Source organism: Oncorhynchus gorbuscha, linkage group LG04, assembly GCF_021184085.1.
Source record: "Oncorhynchus gorbuscha isolate QuinsamMale2020 ecotype Even-year linkage group LG04, OgorEven_v1.0, whole genome shotgun sequence".
Lineage (NCBI taxonomy): Eukaryota > Metazoa > Chordata > Actinopteri > Salmoniformes > Salmonidae > Oncorhynchus > Oncorhynchus gorbuscha.
In genome coordinates, this window is record NC_060176.1 from 27,807,676 (window position 1) to 27,832,259 (window position 24,584).

Here is a 24,584-nt window from a genome sequence, read left to right on the forward strand (position 1 = left end):
CGCCTGTATATAGCCTAGTTATTGTTATTTTTTACTTTAGTTTATTTTGTAAATGTTCTTATTAACTATATTTTCTTAACTGCATTGTTGGTTAAGGACTTGTAAGTAAGAATTTCACGGTAATGTCTACACCTGCTGTACTCTGCGCATTTGACAAATAAAATGTGATTTTACCTTATTAGAATATAATTTGAACACTGTAACTCTCCACTAACAGGGTTCTGAGTGATGTAAATATAGTTTTAAGCAGTTTTTGTACCCAGGCTGGTTCAATTCAACCTGTTACTGACAAACTACACTGGACAAGTCCAAACTGTCTCACTGACACAACTGAAGAGCTGAGAGGTAAGAGATTGCTCTGTCATATTCTGTAATATGGAAACCGATTGGGATAATGATATGGATTTTCTTTAATTACATTTACATTTACATTTAAGTCATTTAGCAGACGCTCTTATCCAGAGCGACTTACAAATTGGTGCATTCACCTTATGACATCCAGTGGAACAACCACTTTACAATAGTGCATCTAAATATTTTAAGGGGGGGGGGGTGAGAAGGATTACTTTATCCTATCCTAGGTATTCCTTAAAGAGGTGGGGTTTCAGGTGTCTCCGGAAGGTGGTGATTGACTCCGCTGTCCTGGCGTTTAATGATTAATTAAGCTATTCTAATTGTAATCGACTTCCTGAGTTCCCAACCTTGATATTGGGACACTATAACACTGGTCTGTGGCTATCAATAAATGTGCATTGGCCTTGATGTCATCTCAGCAAAATCCACTGACTCACCATCTCTGATGCCACGACAGTGGTTGTCACTCACTTACGTGCTCACCTAACCTGCGCTGTTGATAGACGCTTCCTTGACAAAACACATTCAAAAGTTAAAAAGCCGACCAAAATAACAGGTAAATCAATTTTTCATATTTTTTTAGGTACTACATATTGTAATGTTGCGGGTAAATATAGCATGTGTTTGTCACTGGAATGTATTGTTGCCTAGTGAAAGCTAGGTAAATAATTTGTTACCTGTCTCCACATAAATTAATGGAATATTTGCAAACGATAGCTAATACTAGCTAGCTCGCTACAAACACTGTTTTTTTGTAAATCCTCCAATTAATGTCAGCAAGCGAGCGTCTAATGGCAACTATTTTGTCATTGGAGGCTAAATTAAATGGTAATACTAGTAGGTAACTATTAGAAGCTAGCCTAGCAGTTCAGATTCGCATAAGTGCACATAGTTAAAAAATATATAGTTTGTAAGGTTTCAAAATAATAAAATGTGGCTATCTATTACATATATACATCTACATACATACATATATATTAGCACATTTTGTAAATCTGTAGCGCGAGCTGCTTTCGACGCTTGCTAATTGTTTTTACCTTTCACCATTGTTTTGACCTTTCACCTAGATTCCAAAGCGGAAACATCCGCAAATAAAATATTTTGACAATAATGTTCTATTATATCGCGAGATATTGTGGTTTCCACTAGATAGTCAATTTTGACCTGGCTGTGCTATCGTACAAAAAAATGGTTTTTGTTGTCGCTTTTATCTTAATGTAAGATTCGGGTTAGCAGTGTGTTTAAGGTTAGGATTATGTGTAAAATCACATTTAAAGGATACATTTGAGAAATAGGCGGGGTTTATGACTTTGTGGCTGTGGTAACTAGTGACGACCCAATGTTTTCGCAAGTGAAAGCAATTTTGGATACCAAAAGTTGCAAGGTCCTATTTTCATCAGTGTGGTAGCAAGGTGCATTTAGTATTATAACACATTTAGCCTATATATCTAGCTTATTTTAAATCAAAACTATTTCAATGAAAGTGCATTTTTAAAACATCTCTGTTCCATTGATGGTGAAATATGCCTAGATAATACAAAACATTAAAACAATAATTCTAAATAAATTATAAATAAAAGTAAAAAACAAGTAATACAGGTCTACATGTGTCCTGACCTGTAACCTGATTAACCTTTGGAATATTTATGTTGACTTGGAACCCAGAGTGTACTGTTCTGGTGCGTGTCGTGGCATAAAAAAGTCTTTAGTCTTCGGAACATCAGATAAACCTAATGATGTGTCTTAGTTTCCATGGCTGTGACTGTGAAGCACACTGGCACTTGCTTGGCTGTATTTTTTCCTCATGTTTTATTAGGCCATTTATAAGAAGGTGGCGTAAGGTATAATAAACCAATGCAGCAATAATCACCTTCCTTCTTGTTCCCCTGCGTCTTCCGACATCCCTTCTCTTCTGGAGAAGCAGCTCATCCGGAGGTCCTGGTTCGAGGATGTGGACGACCACTATAGCGAGATGCACCCTGCCGAGCATGCTCAAGCGAAGCTCCGTTTTGGCCTGCCATGCCTTGAGGGCCGAGGGTAGGCCTAGATGGGCAGTTGCCACAGCTGCCCCCTCTCCATCTCCTTCTCTTCACCTGATCTGGAGGCAGCTCCGTGGGTATGGGACCCAGGCACCCACCCCGCTCCCCTCCACTGCTCTGGAGAACAGCCCTGGGGTGAGGCAGGTCCGTGCCCTGGAGCAGGAAAGGCAACTGGAGGTGGAGTGGGAGGACAGCAGGCAAAGCATGTACCCGTACACATGGCTGAGGGACAACTGTCAATGCCCGCTGTGTACCCTGCAGTCAGCCCAGGCCCGCAGCCTGCTGCTCTCCCAACTGGACATCCACACTGGGGTCGACCGGGTCCAAGTCACTGACAACAACAAGGTAACAGATCTTGGATCAACTTATCTTTCCCCAATTCTAAATGTAACCATAAGGAGGAAAATGTAAAACTTACCTTATATCAAGTGTCAATCTAATGGCACTCATCTTACTCCACTTAAGTTAATTTTGTACAGAACAAAAATATAAACACAACATGCAACAATTTCCTTAGATTTACAGTTCATATAAGGAAATCAGTCAATTGAAATACATGTATCAGGCCCTAATCTATGGATTTTACATGACTGGGAATACAGATATGCATCTGTTGGTTACAGATACCCGAAAAAATAAAGCAGGGGTGTGGATCAGAAAACCAGTCAGTATCTGGCCACCATTTGCCTCATGCAGCGCTACACATCTCCTTAACATAGAGTTGATTTAAGCTGTTGATTGTGGCCTGTGGAATATTGTCCCACTCCTCTTCAATGGCTGTGCTGAAAACCGCTGTCATAACATGTCGATCCAGAGCATCCCAAACATGCTCAATGGGTGACATGTCTGTTGAGTATGCAGGCCATGAAAGAACTGGGACATTTTCAGCTTCCAGGAATTGTGTACAGATCCTTGCGACATGGGGCAGTGCATTATCATGCTGAAACGAGGTGATGGCGGCAGATGAATGACACAACAATCAGCCTCAGTGTCTTGTCACGGTATCTCTGTGCATTCAAATTGCCATTGATAAAATGCAATCGGGTTCATTATCCATAGCTTATCCCTGCCCATACCATAACCCCACCGCCACCATGGGGCGCATGGTTCACAACGTTGACATCAGCAAAACGCTCGCCCACATGGCGCCATACAACTTGTCTACATTTGAGAGGCCGGTTAGACATACTGCCAAATTCTCGAAAATGACATTGGAGGTGGCTTATGATAGAGAAATGAACATTCACTTCTCTGGCAACAGCTCTGGTGGACATTCCTGCAGTCAGCATACCAATTGCATGTTCCCTCAACTTGATACATCTGTGACATTGTGTTGTGTGACAAAATTGCACATTTTAGAGTGTCCTTTATATGGTCCCGAGCACAAGATGCACCTGTGTAATGATCATGCTGTTTAATCAGCTTCTTGATATGCCACACCTGTCAGGTGGACGTTCTTGATATGCCACACCTGTCAGGTGGATGGATTATCTTGGCAAAGGAGAAATGCTGACTAAAGGCATGAAAGCAAATTTGTGTACAACATTTGAGAGAAATACGTTTTTTGTGCGCATGGAACATTTTGGAGCATTTTTTAATTCAGTTCATGAAAAGTGGGACCAAAACATTACCGGTTGCGTTTATATTTTTGTTCAGTGTAGATGGCAATATTGTTGCTAGTGTAAAGGATTTCACGCTGCTTACCAGTTGGCGCAACACGAGAAGCTAGCTATTCACTGGCGCAAGTAGGGACACTTTAGGCTGAGGAGCAAGTTTCACACATCCACATGTGCTACATTCACTCCTCAAACTTACTCAACACCGACTGTAGATCATTCACTAGGCACCACTGAGTCACTAGGCACCACTGTAAAGGACATCACGCTGCTTGCGTAGCGAGTACCACTTCCTTGGCTCATACCCGGTGCGAACTCGGGACCTCTGCCTTGCTAGCACACGTGACCGCCTTCTTGACGCGTCTCACCAGTCGGCACCACACAAAAAGCTAGCTATGCGCTGGTGCAAATGGGGACACTTCAGGCTGAGGAGCAAGTTTTACACATCCCCATGTGCTACACTTGTGTAAGCTGCCTTTAAGGAAGGCTTAACCAACCTCTGTGGTTGTCCTCAGGTGTCCATAGTGTGGCCGGACCAGCACACCAGCGAGTTTGACCCAGAATGGCTGAGGAAACGGTGCTTCTCTCCTGCTGCCAGACAAGCTCTACAAGAGGAGCTCTTCCTCAACAGTAAGACTATTACGCCTAGGACTGCTATATGGCAATTTCCCCACTGTTGCTGAAAGTAGATATTCTGGAATAAATCAGGATAAATCTTTTGTTTATTTCATTATTGATTGTCGTCCAATCCCAAACTGGTAGGGCCTATATAGTTTCATAGCTGTTAGTTTGGGTTGAGCATGTGTCTCTGTCTATTGAAATTAACTGCTACAGTACAGTACATGCATACACACATTGCCAATTCAGTCATGCTGACAGTGTCCGTTCTAGTCTGGTGTAGCAGTAGCTGACTCCTGCGTAACTTTGAAGACCCATGAGATAAAGGATTTTCGTTTTTGAAAATATCCCTGAAGAGTTTCTCTGAAAAAGATAATAAGGATCTGTGCCCTCATACAGTACTTAAAGCAAGAATCCTGAAAATTCCAATGTTACTTTTTGATTGGCATTTTCTTTGTGCAATACAAACTGAATTTTCAGTTGTTTAAAAAACATATGCTACAGGCCACAAGTAATTTAGAAAACCATTATTGATATTAATGGATTTTACTGTTTTGGGGTTTTTTACATTTATCTAAATGGTCAGCTGGTTAGCGAAGGGTTGAGCACAGACTGTTAATCTTGAATATGTGTAACATCCAAGATAACATTTCTGTAATATCTGTTGCATATTTCCCCCCCCCACACACACACACGAACACACAGTTATAAACTAAGTTTAACATCATTGACCTTATTAACATTGTTGATAATCTGTTCTCTCTAAAACTGAGCAGGATGAATCTAATCACACGCCGTTAAAAAAAACATAAATACACTTCAATGCACCCGAGTGTACAAAACATTAGAAACACCTTGCTATTATTGAGTTGCACCCACCAGGCTCACTTCGTCAGGGCATGGACTCTACAAGATGTCGAAAGCATTCCACGGGGATGCTGACCCATGTGGACTCCAATGGTTCCCACAGGTGTGTCAAGTTGGGTGGTGGGCCAGGAAACCTTTGAGCGTGAAAAACCCAGCAGCATTGCAGTTATTGACGCACTCAAACCGGTGCGCCTGGCGCCTACTACCATACCCTGTTCAAAGGCACTTAAATATTTTGTTGTCCATTCACCCTTTGAGTGGCACACATAGACAATCCATGTTTTAATTGTCTCAAGCTTAAAAATCCTTCTTTAAACTGTCTCCTCCCCTTCATCTACATTGATTGAAATGGATGTAACAAGTGACATCAATAAGGGATCATAGTTTTCACCTGGTGTCTGGTGACCACAGACCTGGTCAGTCTGTGTAAAAGTGAAATGAAAGCTGTAGCTGCATTTCAAATGAGGAGAGACTATGGTATGTCCACACGTGGTCCTGAAGGACCCACAGGTTTGAGTGGCTCCTGCTTTGTCTCCACTCGAGTGATTTAAAGGCAGTGTGTCGATAGCAACCACCCCTTCTCCACTCTCTCCTTTAGTACAAGTGTAAGAGGTCCCCTTCCCCACACACACTTACATGCACACTTTGTCAGTGCAGGGTTTCTGTTCTTACACGGTTGCTAGCTCGACACCAGGATTGCTCCTACCAGACAGAGTTTAGCTCATGTTCTGTCTGGCTCTGTGCGCTTTCTTTTTTCTCTCTTTCTCTCACACATGCACCCTCTCACACCCTCTTTCTCACACGCATGCACGCACGCACACACACACACACACACACACACACACACACACACACACACACACACACACACACACACACACACACACACACACACACACACACACACACACACACACACCAGCCCCCCTGTCTCTGGGTTTAATTAAATCCTCCTGAGGTCTGGTCTGAAATTCCTCCTGCCGAAAAACCCTGGAAAAGTTTACATTTTTAGATGGATGGATGGTGAAATAATGTTCACATGTGGAAGTTTTGTTACTCAAGTTTAGTTCACATCCCTACCTAGCTCCCTATAGCGCTCTCTCTCTCTCTCTCTCTCTCTCTCTCTCTCTCTCTCTCTCTCTCTCTCTCTCTCTCTCTCTCTCTCTCTCTCTCTCTCTCTCTCTCTCTCTCTCTCAATTCAATTCAAGGGCTTTATTGGCATGGGAAACATGTGTTAACATTGCCAAAGCAAGTGAGGTAGACAACATACAAAGTGAATATATAAAGTGAAAAACAACAAAAATTAACAGTAAACATTACACATACAGAAGTTTAAAAACAGTAAAGACATTACAAATGTCATATTATATATATATATACAATGTACAAATAGTTAAATGACACAAGATAAAATGAATAAGCATAAATATGGGTTGTGTTTACAATGGTGTTTGTTCTTCACTGGTTGCCCTTTTCTCGTGGCAACAGGTCACAAATCTTGCTGCTGTGATGGCACACTGTGGAATTTCACCCAAAAGATATGGGAGTTTTTCAAAATTGGATTTGTTTTCGAATTCTTTGTGGATCTGTGTAATCTGGGGGAAATATGTCTCTCTAATATGGTCATACATTGGGCAGGAGGTTAGGAAGTGCAGCTCAGTTTCCACCTCATTTTGTGGGCAGTGAGCACATAGCCTGTCTTCTCTTGAGAGCCATGTCTGCCTACGGCGGCCTTTCTCAATAGCAAGGCTATGCTCACTGAGTCTGTACATAGTCAAAGCTTTCCTTAATTTTGGGTCAGTCACAGTGGTCAGGTATTCTGCCGCTGTGTACTCTCTGTGTAGGGCCAAATAGCATTCTAGTTTGCTCTGTTTTTTTGTTAATTCTGTCCAATGTGTTAAGTAATTATCTTTTTGTTTTCTCATGATTTGATTGGGTCTAATTGTGCTGTTGTCCTGGGGCTCTGTAGGGTGTCTCTCTCTCTCTCTCTCTCTCTCTCTCTCTCTTTCTCTCTCTCTCTCTCTCTCTCTCTCTCTCTCTCTCTCTCTCTCTCTCTCTCTCTTTCCACGCACATATATGGGCCTAGTTTTGAACATCTGTATGTTTTCCCAGAAGACGGGTTAGATTGTGAAAGTGTAGCACCCGCCGAGGTCAATATGATAATATGAGGTGTTTCTCAGACTGAATCACAACTCACTTGTTTTTTGTCATTTAGTGTCAGTAGGAATTAGGAGTTTCCCACTAACCATTTACTTAAATAAAACATATTTATATTTAGACAGCATAGAAATGAGATTTGGAGAATGGACAGTATAGAAGCTGGATTTGAACCCCCACAGTTGGGGGAACATGTAGTCCGGAGGCGGCAGTGTTGACCAACCTCCGGGTCCACATGCCCCAATCATTTCCAAGGATATGGTGTTCCCCAGACATGGCTGCTTCTGTCAAAGTGTGCAGCCTGTCAATCTCTAGCCCAGAGGATGCCTCTTTCACACGTAGACCAGACTACATCGCTGAGGTATGCAGCGGCTGTATGTGAAATAGCTTAATAACCTGAGACCTTCGGCAAGGGATAACGTCTGTGTGCAGTCCTGTTCAACTCCCCTCTCCTGCCTCTGCCATATGGAATACTGATTATAGGGAGGCTTAGTGGAAGTGGATGCTTAGAGACACCATTTTGAAAGCCAAACTCAACTCTCTCTGCAACTGAGGGGACCTTGTTCTGACCAGTCTAGCTATTCAAATAGTAGGCTATTTGGCATTTTTGAGCCTGCCTGGAGTGCCAGGCGTGTGGGGTTTGCACTTTTGAGACTATTCCATTGGTTATATTATGTAATGCAAGCTCAGTCGAGCACAACATTAGTATTTTAATTATTTCAAGTAATATTTTAAACCCAGGTCTGGTTCTGACCTCACTCAATCATCTAGGCTAGAGCTTGAAGCCATAGTGTGTGTATAGTATACAAACAAACACTCAAAGACTTTGTGCACAGGGAGATTGGAATCTACAAGCAGTGTTTGTCATCATTATATTTGTTAGTGTTTACACTTCCTGTTTATTTTACCGAGGGCCTTAGCAACCGCAAGTTGTTTTGCCTTCTTATTCCAAAGGCATTCTAGGAATGGTACCATAGTCATTTTCGGTTTCCGAAACCCTTGCCTTGGAGATGTGGCTTTGGGGGCTGTGGAATTGATTCAATCATTTTATGGATCTGTTTTAATCACCCCTCCATGGGAAATATTGGATAGCGCTCTTATATTGAAGTACAGTGGTAAGAAAAAGTATGTGAACCCTTTGGAATTACCTGGATTTCTGCATAAATTGGTCGTAAGTCAAAACAAAACAGACAGTCTGCTTAAGCTAATAACACACAAACAAAATGTTTTCATGTCTTTATTGAACACACCGTGTAAACATTGTGAACCCGTGGATTTAATAACTGGTTGACCCTCCTTTGGCAGCAACAACCTCAACCAAACGTTTTCTGTAGTTGCGTATCAGACCTGCACAACGGTCAGGAGGAATTTTGGACCACTGTTTCAGTTCAGCAATATTCTTGGGATGTCTGGTGTGAACCGCTCTCTTGAGGTCATGCCACAGCATCTCAATCAGGTTGAGGTCTGGAATTTGACTGGGCCACTCAGTATTTTCTTATGCTGAAGCCATTCTGTTTGTGTTTTGGGTCGTTGTCCTGTTACTTCTGTTGGGCTTCAATTGGCGGACAGATAGCCTTACATTCTCCTGCAAAATGTCTTGATAAACTTGCAAATTCATTTTTCCGTAGTTGATAGCAAGCTGTCCAGGCCCTGAGGTAGCAAAACAGCCCCAAACCATGACGCTCCTTCCACCATACTTTACAGCTAGGATGAGGTTTTGATGTTGGTGTGCTGTGCTTTTTTTCTCCACACAGTGTTGTGTGTTCCTTCCAAACAACTCAACTGTAGTTTCATCTGTCCACAGAATATTTTGAACTTCAGACGTGCAGAAAAGTTTTTTTTGGACAGCAGTGGTTTCTTCCGTGGTGTCCTCCCATGAACACCATTCTTGTTTAGTGTTTTACGTATCGTAGACTGTTAGCATGTTCCAGAGATTTATGTAAGTCTTTAGTTGATTTTTCTCAACCTCATTGAGCATTCTGCGCTGTGCTCTTGCAGTCATTTTGCAGGACAGCCACTCCTAAGGAGGCTAGCAACAGTGCTGAACTTGATCCATTTATGGACCATTTGTCTTACCGTGGACTTTTGGAGATACTTTTGGAACCCCTTCCAGCTTTATGCAAGTCAACAATTCTTAATCTTAGGTCTTCTGAGATCTCGTTTGTGGGAGGCATGGTTCACATCAGGCAATACTTCTTGTGAATAGCATACTTACATTTTGTGAGTTTTTATAGGGCAAGGCAGCTCTAACCAACATCTCCAATCTCGTCTCATTCATTAGACTCCGGGTTAGCTGACTCCTGACTCCAGTTAGCTTTTGGTGAAGTCATTAGCCTTAAGGGTTCATATACTTTTTCCAACCTACGCTGTGAATGTTTAAATTATGTATTCAGTATAGACAAGAAAAATCCAATCTTCTTTATTTATTTTACTAGGCAAGTCAGTTAAGAACATTAAGAACAAATTCTTATTTTCAATGACGGCCTAGGAACAGTGAGTTAACTGCCTTGTTCAGGGGCAGAATGACAGATTTGTACCTTGTCAGCTCGGGGATTCAATCTTGCAACCTTTCGGTTACTAGTCCAACGCTCTAACCACTAGGCTACCCTTTGTGTGTTATTAGATGAAGCAGACTGTGTTTGTCTATTGCTGTGACTTAAAATATGATCTGATCTTCATCTATGACCAATTTATGCAAAAGTCTAGATATTTCCAAAGGGTTCACATACTTTTTCTTGACACTGTAGTTCCAACAGTAGTGTAGTTATTATTACCATTATTATTAGCCATTATCTATCTAGGCCGACAGAGATGGCCGCCTCGCTTCGCGTTCCTAGGAAACTATGCAGTTTTTTGTTTTTTTTATGTGTTATTTCTTACATTGGTACCCCAGGTCATCTTAGGTTTCATTACATACAGTCGAGAAGAACTACTGAACATAAGAGCAGCGTCAACTCACCATCAGTACGACCAAGAATAGGTCCACAGACGATGCAATCTCAACCACACTGCACACTGCCCTAACCCATCTGGACAAGAGGAATACCTATGTGAGAATGCTGTTCATCGACTACAGCTCGGCATTTAACACCATAGTGCCCTCCAAGCTCGTCATCAAGCTCGAGACCCTGGGTCTCGACCCCGCCCTGTGCAACTGGGTACTGGACTTCCTGACGGGCCGCCCCCAGGTGGTGAGGGTAGGCAACAACATCTCCACCCTGCTGATCCTCAACACTGGGACCCCACAAGGGTGCATTCTGAGCCCTCTCCTGTACTTCCTGTTCACCCACGACTGCGTGGCCACGCACACCTCCAACTCAATCATCAAGTTTGTGGACGACACAATAGTGGTAGGCTTGATTACCAACAACGACGAGACGGCCTACAGGGAGGAGGTGAGGGCCCTCGGAGTGTGGTGTCAGGAAAATAACCTCACACTCAACGTCAACAAAACTAAGGAGATGATTGTGGACTTCAGGAAACAGCATAGGGAACACCCCCCTATCCACATCGATGGAACAGTAGTGGAGAGGGTAGTAAGTTTTAAGTTCCTCGGCGTACACATCACGGACAAACTGAATTGGTCCACCCACACAGACAGTGTCGTGAAGAAGGCGCAGCACCCCCTCTTCAACCTCAGGAGGCTGAAGAAATTCGGCTTGTCACCAAAAGCACTCACAAACTTCTACAGATGCACAATCGAGAGCATCCTGGCGGGCTGTATCACCGCCTCGTACGGCAACTGCCTGTTTACCCCGCTATCATCCAGAAGGCGAGGTCAGTACAGGTGCATCAAAGCTGGGACCGAGAGACTGAAAAACAGCTTCTATCTCAAGGCCATCAAACTGTTAAACAGCCACCACTAACATTGAGTGGCTGCTGCCAACACACTGACTCAACTCCAGCCACTTTAATAATGGGAATTGATGGGAAATGATGTAAAATATATCACTAGCCACTTTAAACAATGCTACCTAATATAATGTTTACATACCCTACATTATTCATCTCATATGTATATGTATATACTGTACTCTATATCATCTACTGCATCTTTATGTAATACATGTATCACTAGCCACTTTAACTATGCCACTTTGTTTACATACTCATCTCATATGTATATACTGCACTCAATACCATCTACTGTATCTTGCCTATGCCGCTCTGTACCATCACTCATTCATATATCTTTATGTACTCATTCTTTATCCCCTTACACTTGTGTCTATAAGGTAGTAGTTTTGGAATTGTTAGCTAGATTACTTGTTGGTTATTACTGCATTGTCGGAACTAGAAGCACAAGCATTTCGCTACACTCGCATTAACATCTGCTAACCATGTGTATGTGACGAATAAAATTTGATTGGATTTGATAACATTATCAGTACACTCTTAGAAAAAAGGGTTCCAAAAGGGTACTTTGGCTGTCCCCATAGGATAACCCTTTTTGATTCCAGGGAGAACCCTTTTTTAGTTCCACGCAGAACCCTTTTGGGTTCCATGTAGAAACCTCTGGGGAAAGGGTCCTACATGGAACCCAGAAGGGTTCGACCTGGTACCAAAAATGGTTCTTCAAAGGGTTTTCCAATGGGGACAGCCGAAAACCCCTTTTAGGTTCTAGATAGCACCTTTTATTTTGAGAGTGTAGTAGTCATTACCTTCTGTGTGTTTATCAAATGTTCCATCTTGCCGCCTCCTGTGAACAGTAATAAAGCCTGTAAACTGGCACTATTGTGTCCTTAAGGCCTCTTTGAACGCTTAATGATTATCCTCGGTGAGTGATGTGGTGTTTTCTCACTTTCTGGCTAGTGTACTTTGAGCCTTTTACCTACCGACGAAGCAGTGTTGGCTGGCTTACCCAAGAGGCCACAGTCTTTTCTCACACATTTTCCTCTGGACTCTTCTCCACCGACTGCTGCCAGTAAATGTGTCAACACCTTTACTCACTGTCTGCTTGGTCACGACAGCACTTGGTCATAGTGCCTACTGAGTCACTCTCTTCCCTGCAGTGCAAATTTTGGAGTGCATCCGTTTAAAGCATCCCTTCATGAGATAAACAGGCCTAATCTGATTCTGGGCCAGTTGTTAGTGGTATAACGAGAGATCCTTAAGACTGTCCTTAAAAAACCCCTTGTTTGGCCACCAAGAAATGGAACATTCTGCTCTGATGTAGTTTTAGCAAGCAAGCCATGTTTGTAAATGGTAATAAAATAGAATATAATTGTTTATCACTTTTTAATGAGACAGTGATAACTAGCTTGGCTTAGAGATGAACACAAGTATGAATATTATTTTAAATAGTTACTTAACAGCATACATATTGCATTCACTGGGTTCACTGTCTACAGTGGCTTGCGAAAGTGTTCACCCCCTTGACAATTTTTCTTCTGAAGGTAATTTGTTCCACCAGATCTTATTTAGGGTCTTCATAGCAAAGGTGAATACATATTATTTAGGGTCTTCATAGCAAAGGTGAATACATATTATTTAGGGTCTTCATAGCAAAGGTGAATACATATTATTTAGGGTCTTCATAGCAAAGGTGAATACATATTATTTAGGGTCTTCATAGCAAAGGTGAATACATATGCATGCACCACTTTTCAGTTTTGAATTTCTTTTAACAAGTATTTTTTTTCATTTCACTTTCACTACTTTGTGTATGTCCATTACATGAAATCCAAATAAAAATCAATTTAAATTACAGGTTGTAATGCAACAAAATAGGAAAAATACCAAGGGGGATGAATACATTTGCAAGGCACTGTATAATACTCTCATCAGCTCTAATAGCAAACTGTCTGAATGTGATGATAATCTGCACGACTGGGCCTCAGTTAGTCCTAATGGAACTTGATTGGTTCCTCCTCATCCAAACAGCAGCTGATATGTCTTTCCTTTGACTTAATGGGAGTCTGGCTCTTCCTTGACTCATGAATGTAGAATCCATCTGGACCTATGTGCTCTTGTGGCGATGCGTGAGAACATGCGTGAGAACACATCAGTTAGTGCATCAATGGAAAAACACGCATCTTTCCCCAAACCTCACCATTTCCATATACACACACACTGATTGTCTATCAAGAAGATGAATCTCCCCGCTGAGAACATGCGCACACGCACGCACGCACGCACACACACACACACACACACACACACACACACACACACAGTTGGATGCGTGTGGTATCCTAAAGTGGATGTGTAACCAGGCCAGCACAGCTCAGCTCAGTTCAGCTTTACAACTCAGGAGAGTGAAAATGATATTAAAGATCTGAAAGGACTGAATAGGTGTAAGCAACATGGGGAAATTCCATCCAGCCCACCTGAGGGCTAGGTCAAGCTATAATCAGAGGGGCAAGCTATTATTGCTGACTCCTATCCAAGTCTTCCCGATCTATAAAAAGTACCATGGGGCAGAGGTAGGAATTAGGGGTCGGTTTGGATTTGGTCATCAGAGTCCTTGAGCGTTCCAGTAAGAACACTGTATACACTGTGTTATTGAAGCTGAGAAGGCAGAGGTGGCACTGTGGTGCAGGTCTCTCCATTAAACAGAGAAAGGTTAGTTTGTTGTATTGGATGGAGGGTGGAAAGCGTTCTCCAGAGAAGGACTAGCTGTGCCACGTCAGTTTAAGACAGACTCTTTGTAAATAGGACTATAACAGCTACAATGTGATACACTGCAGGTGACGTGTGTGTGTGTTTGTGTGTGTGACTGTGTGTTTATGTGACTTCACTTCTCATATGATTGGATGCAGAATTGTAGTTGTTTTGAGGATACCTCCGTATTCCACTAGATGTTAACATTCCTCTGGCCGATATATCACACAATTCCATTCATCTAAAATGTCAGTACAGCTGCAAGCTTGTCCTGATAATTATAGTGGGCACACTCATTGGCCTCAGCCCCCTTTGCAATGAAAGCACTGATGAATGCCACCATGTTTGTGAAGGCCTTTACAACACATACAATACAGCGTCTAATTCCTCCAGTCGAAACAGAGGGGCGTCAGAAGGACTGAACTCCACAATTTGACCCTCTGAGGAAGTTGATCTAGTGGATTAGAATTGTGAAAGACCCTGCTTACACACAAAACAGCCTTTTGGAGAACCACGACTCAAGTAGAGCGTTGAGAGAACTTCCAGCTCGAGAGGAGAGCAGACAGAGAGAGGGCGGGGGATGGAGGAGAGAGAGCGGGTGGTGGGAGAGATGGGGAGAGAGGGAAAATAAGAGGGAGAGAGACTGCCGTCAGCAACAGGAACCGCAGATTCAGGTTTCCTCGTCTGGAAAAGCCACAGCAGCAGACCAAGACCAACGGAAGGGAGGAAAGGCATTATGCACACATGAATACACTCACATAAACGTGTGTCCATACACACACTTCCATCAAACAATAAGATAACACATAATACGTACACAAGCATAATAGTGTCACATAAAAACTCCTGGGTTCTAATACACATACATACTAGGACCGACACAGGAACTAGCTCTCTCAAAACACACAATCTCAGGCTTTGTGTGTGTGTGTATCTCAGTTAACCCTGGCTGGAAACTATGCAAAAGTCAGGGAGACTAATCGCTAATTGGCTTGGTGGACCAACGCTACACGTTCCAGGAAATCAGAGCAGCGATTTTGCGCTTGGTGAGAATTTGAGTGTCAAGCATTACACGGCAATAACCGAGCAGAACGCTCTGGGCCCTGCACCATCTGAACCCTCCCAGCCCGGGCCCACTGCCCAGCCAGCCGCTCTCTTACCCCATCCATCATCCACTAAAGGGCCTACCTGGGTTTAGCTCTGTCTGCTCTGATTCTCTCTATGCTTTCCACTCTCCACTTTCTCTCGCTCTCTTCCCTCTCCATTTGTCTCTCTCTTCCTCTCATTTCCTCTCTCCTTCCTCTCTTCTCTTCATTTTTCTTGTCTCTTAAGAATTGAAAATCGATTTGTTCAAAACGTTAACAGTGAAGGTAGTGAGTACTGGTCTTGAGTCAAATCAGGAGATAATCAGTGATGTTAGCCACGTTTACCAGACAAGAAAATGTCCACTTACAGCGGGGGGAAGGCAAGTTCAGCCAAAACTCCTAATTCGATATGACATGCTTTTACCTCCAATGTTATGGCTTACTCCGTCATGTGTGATATCCAAAACCTCAGGGCTGTCCCTGAATCACCGTTCTGCCTCTAGCCAAGAACTTTATGTCCTCCTTTGTGTGGATACATACTAGCTGGTCAAATGGTATCTATGGGCTAGTCTGATTTCACGGGAGTACTTGTAACATTATATATAATATTGGAAGGAACTAGCCTATATTCTAGAAGTCCCCATACTTCAACCTTCTCTTCATCGGTGACCCTCAACATCAGCCAGCCTTTAATAAGGAGTTATTTTACTTTTTGACCTATGCTACAGTTTTTTTGGGAGATGACAGCGTGAAGGGAGATGTAAAAACCTGCTGTGGGTTATGTCATCAGTATCAGTGAAGGGTATCATTGTATCTCGGTGACTCATTGTTTCAGCTGAAAAGGGTCAGGATCATTCCCCAGGGGTGGCAATCAAGCTGCAGCTTCTTCCTGCATAAGCCCCTACACACACAGAGACTCCATGCGTTACCGTAGCTGTACTCACGGAGCAAAATCCATTGACTACGCCACACAAATATTTACGTCAACTGAGTTGATGCAAAGTCAAGCTTTCTAACATCTGACTTGGATTTGTACTCCACTTAATCCAGATGAATTGCCACTGAAGAGGTTTGTTGTACCCCCTTGGTTTGTTTTTGAATAATTAATTAACACTAACTTTGTACACCCCCCCCACACACACACACACACACACGCACACACGCATACTAAATGTGCTCGGCAGCTGTGTCTGCAATGCAGGAGCCACTGGAGAGAGCCTCTATGGAAAAAGGGCTGAAGCCAGCTGGGTGCGAAGCGAAGCAGTGGGAGGCTTTTTCCACTGCTGTCAGTTGAGACATGCAGACTCTTCTCACCCCTCTCTCCCCTTCCCCTTCTTCCTCACAGAGTATTCCAACCGTAGCGAGCTGGCTTCCCTCCCTCCCTCCTATCCCTTGGAGGAAACGTTTCATGGACACAGACACATTATGTACAGACAGTACAGACGGTGTCCAGGAGCATTACACATATTGCCGTTAGAGTCCATTGTCCATTGACAGACTGTGGTTTCTGTTCATGTGTCCATATGGTTGTGACAACCTGAGCTGTCCTACACCAAGGCAAGCAAGCATTGGTAGAAAATGGCCGAAATGTTGTATTGCAAAATGCTGACGTTGAAAAATTCCGGAGATTTACCAATTTTTCATGAATCCTTCTTCAATTATTTTCAGTTGAAGGATTCCCTCCCTACTCATTCCCTCCTGATTCTGGGGAACCTCCAACTGGAATTTCTGAAAAACCTGGGAACTTTGACAAACAATGATACGATACAGGACGGTATAATACAGACTATACGATACAGACTATACAGGATGATACAATACTTTAATGAAGTGCATTTATCTCCTTGGCTCACTCAGAGCGTATGTACTGGGACTCAGAGCTACAGATCCCCACGGCCAACTTCGAGGAGGTCCTCTACGATGACAAGGCCGCCCTGGCCTGGCTGCTGGCTCTTCGCCACGTGGGAATCATCTACCTGAAGGGGGCGCCGGTGGAGCAGGGTCAGGTGGCCCGCCTCAGCCAGAGGATCGGATACCTAAGACTGACGTTCTATGGGTGAGAAACCATGCCCTCTGATTGTATTAGCTTCATACAATCTTAAGCCAAACCACGGGGATACAATTTCTAAAAGCTCTGCATTTTCCACACAGCTTTATATTTCCACTGCAGCAGATTCACTAGGGTGCGTTTGAACTTTGCCATCATGTCTCATTTTCCTAAATATCCTAATTCTAGAAACCCATTGCTACTCTCAACTATCCGCTTCTTTTGTATACTGAGGATAACATGGACAGCGTGGTTAAACCAGACTGAACGCTACGCTCACTATTGTTGCCGTCAGTCTGGATTATCCAGAAGTTTTATGGACATGCAACCTAATTGAGTTTTGGTAGGTAAGGCCTCAGTCCAAAATTCATCCAGGGGATGTTAAGCCTGAGGTATTACCCAATACATTCAATCAAATCAAATAAAAAGATTCACATGCGCCGAATACAACCTTACCGTGAAATGTTTCTTTACAAGCCCTTAACCAAAAATGCAGTTCAAGAAATAAAGTTAAGAAAATATTAACTAAATAAACGAAAGTTTAAAAAAAAATCTAATCAAATGAAAAAATAATTACATAACAATAACGAGGCTATGTACAGGAGGTACCGGTACCAAGTCAATGTGCAGGGGTACAGGTTAGTTGAGGTAGTTTGTAAAGTGACTATACATTTATAATAAACAGGGAGTAGCAGCAGTGTAAAAATAAAGGGGGGAGGTCAATGTAAATAGTCCGGGTAGCCATTTGATTCATTGTTCAGCAGTCTTATTGTTTGGGGGTAGAAGCTGTTAATGAGCCTTTTGGTCCTAGACTTGGCGCTCCGGTACCACTTGCCATGCGGTAGCACGGAGAGAACAGTCTATGACTTGGGTGACTGGTGTCTTTGGCAATTCTTTGGGCCTTCCTCTGACACCGCCTAGTACATAGGTCCTGGATGTCAGGAAGCTTGGCCCCAGTGATGTACTGGGCCGTACACACTACCATCTGTAGCGCCTTACTGTCAGATGCCAAGCAGTTGCCGCTGATGCAACCGGTCGCGATGCTCTCATTGGTGCAGTTGTAGAACTTTTTGAGGATTTTGATGACCTATGCCAAATCTTTTCAGTCTCCTGAGGGGGAAAAGGTGTTGTCATGCCCTATTCTGACTTACAGGGCGGTAATCATTTAGGCAGATAACCTTCACTTTCTTGGGCACAGGGACTATGGTGGTCTGTTTGAAACATGTACGTATAACAGACTTGGTCAGGGAGAGTTTGAAAATGTCAGCAAAGACACTTACCAGTTGGTCCCTGCATGCATTGAGCACACGTCCTGGTAATCCGTCTGGCCCCGCAGCTTTGTGAATGTTAACTTGTTTAAAGGTCTTGTTGATCTGTAATCACAAAGTCGTCCGGAACAGCTGGTGCTCTCATGCATGCTTCAGTGTTGCTTGCCTTGAAACGAGCATAAAAGGCATTTAACTCGTCTGGTAGGCTCGCGTCACTGGGCAAGCTCGTGGCTTGGTTTCCCTTTGTAGCCCTGCCACATCTGACGAGCGTCAGAGCCGGTGTAGTAAGAGCAGTTACTGAGGTGGTATATCCCTCAATACCATTGGATGAATCCCGGAACATATTCCAGTCTGTGCTAGCAAAACAGTCCTGTAGCGTAGCATCCACATAATCTGACCACTTACGTATTGATCTAGTCACTGGTATTTCCTGCTTTAGTTTTTGCTTATAAGCAGGAATCAGGAGAATAGAATTATGGTCAGATTTGTAAAATGGATGGCTAAGGAGAGCTTTGTATGCGTCTCTGTGTGTGAGTAAAGGTGGTCTAGAGTTTATTTTTCTGTCCATCATGTGACATGCTGGTAGAACGGATTTAAGGTTGCCTGCATTAAAGTCCCCAGCCACTAGGAGCACCGCTTCTGGATGAGCGTTTTCTTGTTTGCTTATGGCCTTATACAGCTCATGAGTGCGGTCTTAGTGCCAACATCAGTTTGTGGTGGTAAATAGATGGCTACGAATAATATAGATGGTGTGGTCTACAGCTTATCATAAGGTATTCTACCTCAGACGAGCAATACCTCAAGACTTCTTTAATATTAGACATTGTGCACTAGCAGTTATTGACAAATAGGCACACACTCCGCTCCTCGTCTTACCAGATGTAGCTGCTCTGTCCTACCCATACACAGAGAAGCCAGCCAGCTCTGTGTCATCGTTCAGCCACGTCTCGGTGAAACATAAGAGATTACAGTTTTTAATGTCCCGTTGGTAGGATAGTTTTACTCGTAAATCGTCCAGTTTGTTTGCCAATGATTGCACGTGGGCCAATAAAGCTGAGGTTGGAACAACAAGCATCCCACAGCCAGCAGTTTAGCCCAGGTCAGAGGAAGCTAACAGCTGCGAACCAAAGCAAGAGACATGTCATTAAAGAAGCTGCAGTTTTTATTTATTGTAAAAAAATATATATATATTCTGCAATCAACAACCCAAGAACACAACATAAAACCAGGGCACATATTTGCATATATTTGAGCACAGCGACTCCATGCCAAGAGCAAAGAAGACACCTAGTATAATTGGCATACTATTTTAACAGCATCCAGTTAACAAATGCTAGAAATGTAGGACGATGAATAACTTTTTCCACGTCCTGTTGCTCTTGAACCTTTTTAATGTTTCCAACACAATGCCTTGGTCCTTAGTTCTCAACACCTTTTGTGATTAGATAATTAGTTAATAATCATTAATAATAGACCTTTCTTAAATTTTTCTCATTCCTTCCTCAGGCACACATGGCAGGTGCAGGACAAATCCCAGGCTAACAACGTGGCCTACACAGCTGGCAAACTCAGTCTCCACACTGACTATCCAGCACTGCACTATCCACCTGGAGTGAGTAGACAGGATCCACCGTCATCTTCGAGAAATCTACATTAATCCTCTACTTTCCCACTATCAGTCAGACAGCTGAGTCACATCTGGATAAAACACTCTTGCGCACGCACACGCATATATTTAAGCCGTTTACTGCACACAGTCCCCACCCCCCATATTTTAAGATGTATGTATCCTGTATGGTATGGCTGTTATCAACAGTACTAATATCCTGTATGGCTGGTTGCAGGTGCAGTTCCTGCATTGCCTGAGCCAGGCTGGTGAGGGTGGGGAGAGTGAAGTGGTGGACGGCTTCCACATGGCAGAAAAACTGAGAAGAGAAGACCCAGAGGCTTTCAGGACCCTCACCTCCCTGCAGGTGGACTTCACCGACACTGGGTCCGACTACTGTGACTTCATGGTGCAGTCCAAGAACCACATCATAGAGTGAGTGAGCGCCACACCATTAAAATACATAAGACATGGATGCATTGGCCTGTTTTTTCTACACATAAGAGCCATCATTCAGATTACATATTAATGTGACTTGACAGGAGGTCAGTCTAGAACTTCTCCAGGTTGCACACTGACCAAAATACACACGGATATGGACACTCACTCACTTACATTCTCAAGATTATCTCAAAGCTACATGGATGTGATTTAGGAGCATGATGGATATGTGTCGCCATCTGCTGCTCAGAATGTAAACCGCAGAATCAATGTATAATACACAACCTGCAACCAATGTTCACTCTAAGGAGCTGTGCGCAGAATAAATATCAGCCCGTGCAGAGAAGCATGAGATTGAAATTCACACAACTTTCTAGAGTTTTCCCCTTTAGTTAACACTATCAGTCATTTCACTCTACTGTGGAAATTGTGCTCGAATAAACCAATATTAGCCACTTTCAATGTAACATACAGAAACAAAATGAACTATGCAAGACTTAATATGCTAAACTAACTGTGCAAGAGATTTTCTTGTAGGAAGAGCGTATTGGAGTAGGATTCAATTGCATTGACAGGCACGACTCAGGCCCATACTCTAGATAGACCAGTGCACCATAAACAATCAGAGCTGCAGTAGGCCTATATGCAAAAACATTGCCATATGGATCTGTGCCATTTACTTTGAACTGGACTGTGTTTACAGCGTGAGCAGTCGTGAGTAGATGCGCTTGTTTTTACATCAAAGCGAGAGTTTATGTAGCCACTTGTGCACATTTGTTCATATTCTTTGCTAGTTAGTGAGTTATTATCCCAGTTATAGCAACTTTTTTTGTCAGCAATGGGGGACTGGTTGCTTCATACAAGAACACAAAATGTGCGCATTTCTAGACATCTTTGAAAAGCAAGTCAGGTAAAGAGCTTGTTTATGTCTTAAAGGGGCAGTGTTATATTTTGAGATGGTCTTGAATAAGCCAAGTAGCCAATAGGTAGAGGGTAGCATACTTTTTCTGGTTATCTGTAAAGTGGAATGGGAATAATAATACATTTTATTTTTGGTTTCTTGCATCAAACCACACAACATTTTCAGTCACCTCCTTGTCTGAAGAACAAGTGGATAAACAGGTTAATGTCAAGTCTTGCATGTTTTTTTTCTCCAAAAGTCTCATGGACTGTAGACCTACTTTGTACACCACACATTTGCTGCTACTGTAGGCTGAATGATAGACCAACTATTTACATGTTAAAATGTTATGGGATAAAAAAAATATCCATGGTTTTTGATGGTAGGCCACTCTAATAGGCCTACATTATGATCAAATACCCACAGTAACCAACTCGGCCGCTGTTAAAACTGTAACTTAAAGCGTTAAAGCCTCAGTGTTCACAGTAAACGTGCCCCGGAAGTTGTACAGAATTTTGCTCAGTGCCCAATTTTTTTTGAGGGAACATTGCCTTCAACTGATGGTTGAGAAGGTGATTTTAAGTGAGCAAGCAAGGTCATTGTGGGAATTTCTAATTATGGACACTGATCATTCTTATATGATTGTATCAGATATGAGCATCTGACACTTATCAACTTATTATGCAACAAGACCTAGATGTCCATCATGCAGTCATTTTCATAGTTTCTAAAGGTTGACACACACACACACATTAACATTGGCACCCCTCCTCTCTCTGAGCAGTGTTGACAGTGATGGGCGGGTGGTACGGATCAACTACAACAATGCCACCAGGGACTCTGTGCTGGACCTCCCCCTGCACCAGGTCCAGGCCTTCTACAGCTCCCTCAAGGCCTACATCCAGCTGATGACGCGACCAGAAAACATGCTCACCTACAAGATGGAGCCTGGTTAGTGTGTGTGTGCATGAGTGTGCCCCTTCAAGATTAGCAGTTCAATTGAAGCTTCCCTGGATAAAAGTTGGCAATAGGAATTGTATTGTAAGATTTTGCATGAATTGTAGTTACAAATGTTGTAGAGGTGGTAGACTTACCGTCTATGACTATTGGTTATCTTTTATATGGCATACTGAAGAGGCACTTGAGAGGTAGCCTATTCGTTTTAACTTTCATCTTGAAATATCTGTATATCATGGGTGAGTACTGAGTGGGCATATCCCTCCACCTCCTTCTGCAGGCGACCTGGTCACCTTTGACAACTGGCGCCTGCTCCATGGGCGGAAGAGCTATCTGAGCCACCCAGACCGGGTGAGACACCTGGAGGGAGCCTACCTGGACTGGGACGAAGTCATGTCTCGCCTGCGAATACTCTGCAAGTCTGTCAATGGAGAGAGCTAGACCCACCAAGCCCCCAGAGTGAAGCCTCCTCCAACTATATAGAACAGCATCGATCTAGAGCAGGGCTCTCCAACCCTGTTCCGGGAGAGTTACTGTACTGTAGGTTTTCACTCCAACCCTAATCTAGTGCACCTGATTCTAATAATTAGTTGGGGTTGGAATTAAAACCTACAGGAGGGTATCTCTCCAGGAACAGGGTTGGAGAGTCCTGATCTACAGGATTTCTGAGCGTGGAAAAGAGGCTAATATTCTAGTAGGCTACGGCTACCCCTGTGTGGGTCAAGATGGCTGCCAGTCTTTTGAACAGAGTGACAAATGGGCAAAGTGCAAGAAGATGGGGAAATATGAGGGAAAAGGGTTTAGCACTTCCGTAAATGAATAACACTCCTCTTCATAAGTGCTAACAGAGGCATAGAAACTGTATATGAGTAGCATACATATGAAAAATCTGTAATTTACTGTATGAAGCAGGTAGACTATAATGCCTTTGCTCCTAGGGTTATGAAAGCGAAAATATTTTCACTATCTTTCGCTTTGCTCTAATCTATTTTTCTATTGGCCTGTGTTCTGCTGGTCAAAATTTGGTAGCACTTTACTAAATCTACTTCTCAATGTCTTAAGTTAGTGACATTTTCTACCTCTGTCACAATATAGTGTCTAGTTCAGTTCCAGCCATCTAATCTTAAGAAAAGAGTGTATAGCAATAGTATTAGCCCCCCAAATCAATACGTTTTTAATAACTCTCTATACGTAAAATGTATGCACACGCAAAGTTCACTCCCTAAATGGCATAGATTATTTACATTGTTTTGTCAATGAATAGATCTGCCATTTGTCTTCAATGGAGGACAACTTGTCCTCTACAGTACATGTGCATGTTGAAAGCCACAAATATTGTGCAACTTGGCATTGTTCCAGTAGCAACAAATATCTGTTATTGTTTGTTACAATCATAGGTGTCAATTGTCTATTCTATATTACATATGTAGTTCATGCTAACAGCGCTCATTGTAATAATTTGTGGTGATGTGTTAATTTAAAAAAAAGGGTACTGCATTAAATCTTCACAAATGTTACTCTAGATTTCATTCTTGATATGTTTTCCAAATATATGTATGCACATTGGATGTGCTACATAATATGTGTTCATCCAAAGTGTGACATAATGACTTGAGACAAAATGGAGGGCTTTAGTTTTGACAACTTTTATTTTGATATTGCCAAAGCTGTACATGTTCTATAAATACTTTTTTTCACACCCATTTCAATTATTCCATCACTTTCACCACAGCAGCAGGCTAGCTACCACAATAATAGGGTTGGTTGGTTTCAAATACTCCCGTTTCTTAAGGTTCTCATATGTAACTAGTCTAAGAAACTATACCTAGTCTTCAAACTGTTTTGAGACCCTCATATTTACACCAGTGTTTTTATTGTCAATAATGAAATGTCTTAAATAATTGCCTCATGGAATTTGTAACTATGTTCCTTACACAAGCATTTCCTCTCTAAAAAATAAAAGCCACTTAAACATTAAAAACAATATCCTGATCACATAGCTGTATTATTCATATATTGCTGATC

The 24,584-nt window shown here is 42.6% G+C and overlaps 1 protein-coding gene across 3 annotated transcripts; it reads left to right on the forward strand.

Moving 5' to 3' along the window:
- Positions 1 to 715: 715 nt before the first annotated feature.
- LOC124033931 (gamma-butyrobetaine dioxygenase-like) lies at positions 716 to 24,540 on the forward strand. Of its 3 annotated transcripts, none has more exons than XM_046346416.1 (8): positions 716 to 910; positions 2,273 to 2,738; positions 4,525 to 4,639; positions 17,197 to 17,395; positions 20,161 to 20,266; positions 20,499 to 20,695; positions 22,387 to 22,553; positions 22,840 to 24,540. In XM_046346416.1, exons 2-8 carry the CDS (start codon positions 2,304 to 2,306, stop codon positions 22,998 to 23,000), a joined length of 1,380 nt encoding a protein of 459 aa, XP_046202372.1. In that variant the 5' UTR covers positions 716 to 910; positions 2,273 to 2,303; the 3' UTR covers positions 23,001 to 24,540. The 3 variants fall into 3 exon arrangements, with proteins under 3 accessions (XP_046202372.1, XP_046202371.1, XP_046202370.1); XM_046346415.1 differs by having other exon boundaries at positions 2,279 to 2,738; XM_046346414.1 differs by having other exon boundaries at positions 717 to 910; positions 2,276 to 2,738.
- Positions 24,541 to 24,584: the final 44 nt, after the last annotated feature.

Coding starts and splice junctions, on each gene's coding strand:
- LOC124033931 (XM_046346416.1), top strand. CDS start 2,304: ATGTGGACGACCACTATAGCGAGATGCACCCTGCCGAGCATGCTCAAG. Junction 2,739..4,524: donor AAGTCACTGACAACAACAAG/GTAACAGATCTT, acceptor GGTTGTCCTCAG/GTGTCCATAGTGTGGCCGGA. Junction 20,696..22,386: donor TCCAAGAACCACATCATAGA/GTGAGTGAGCGC, acceptor CTCTCTGAGCAG/TGTTGACAGTGATGGGCGGG.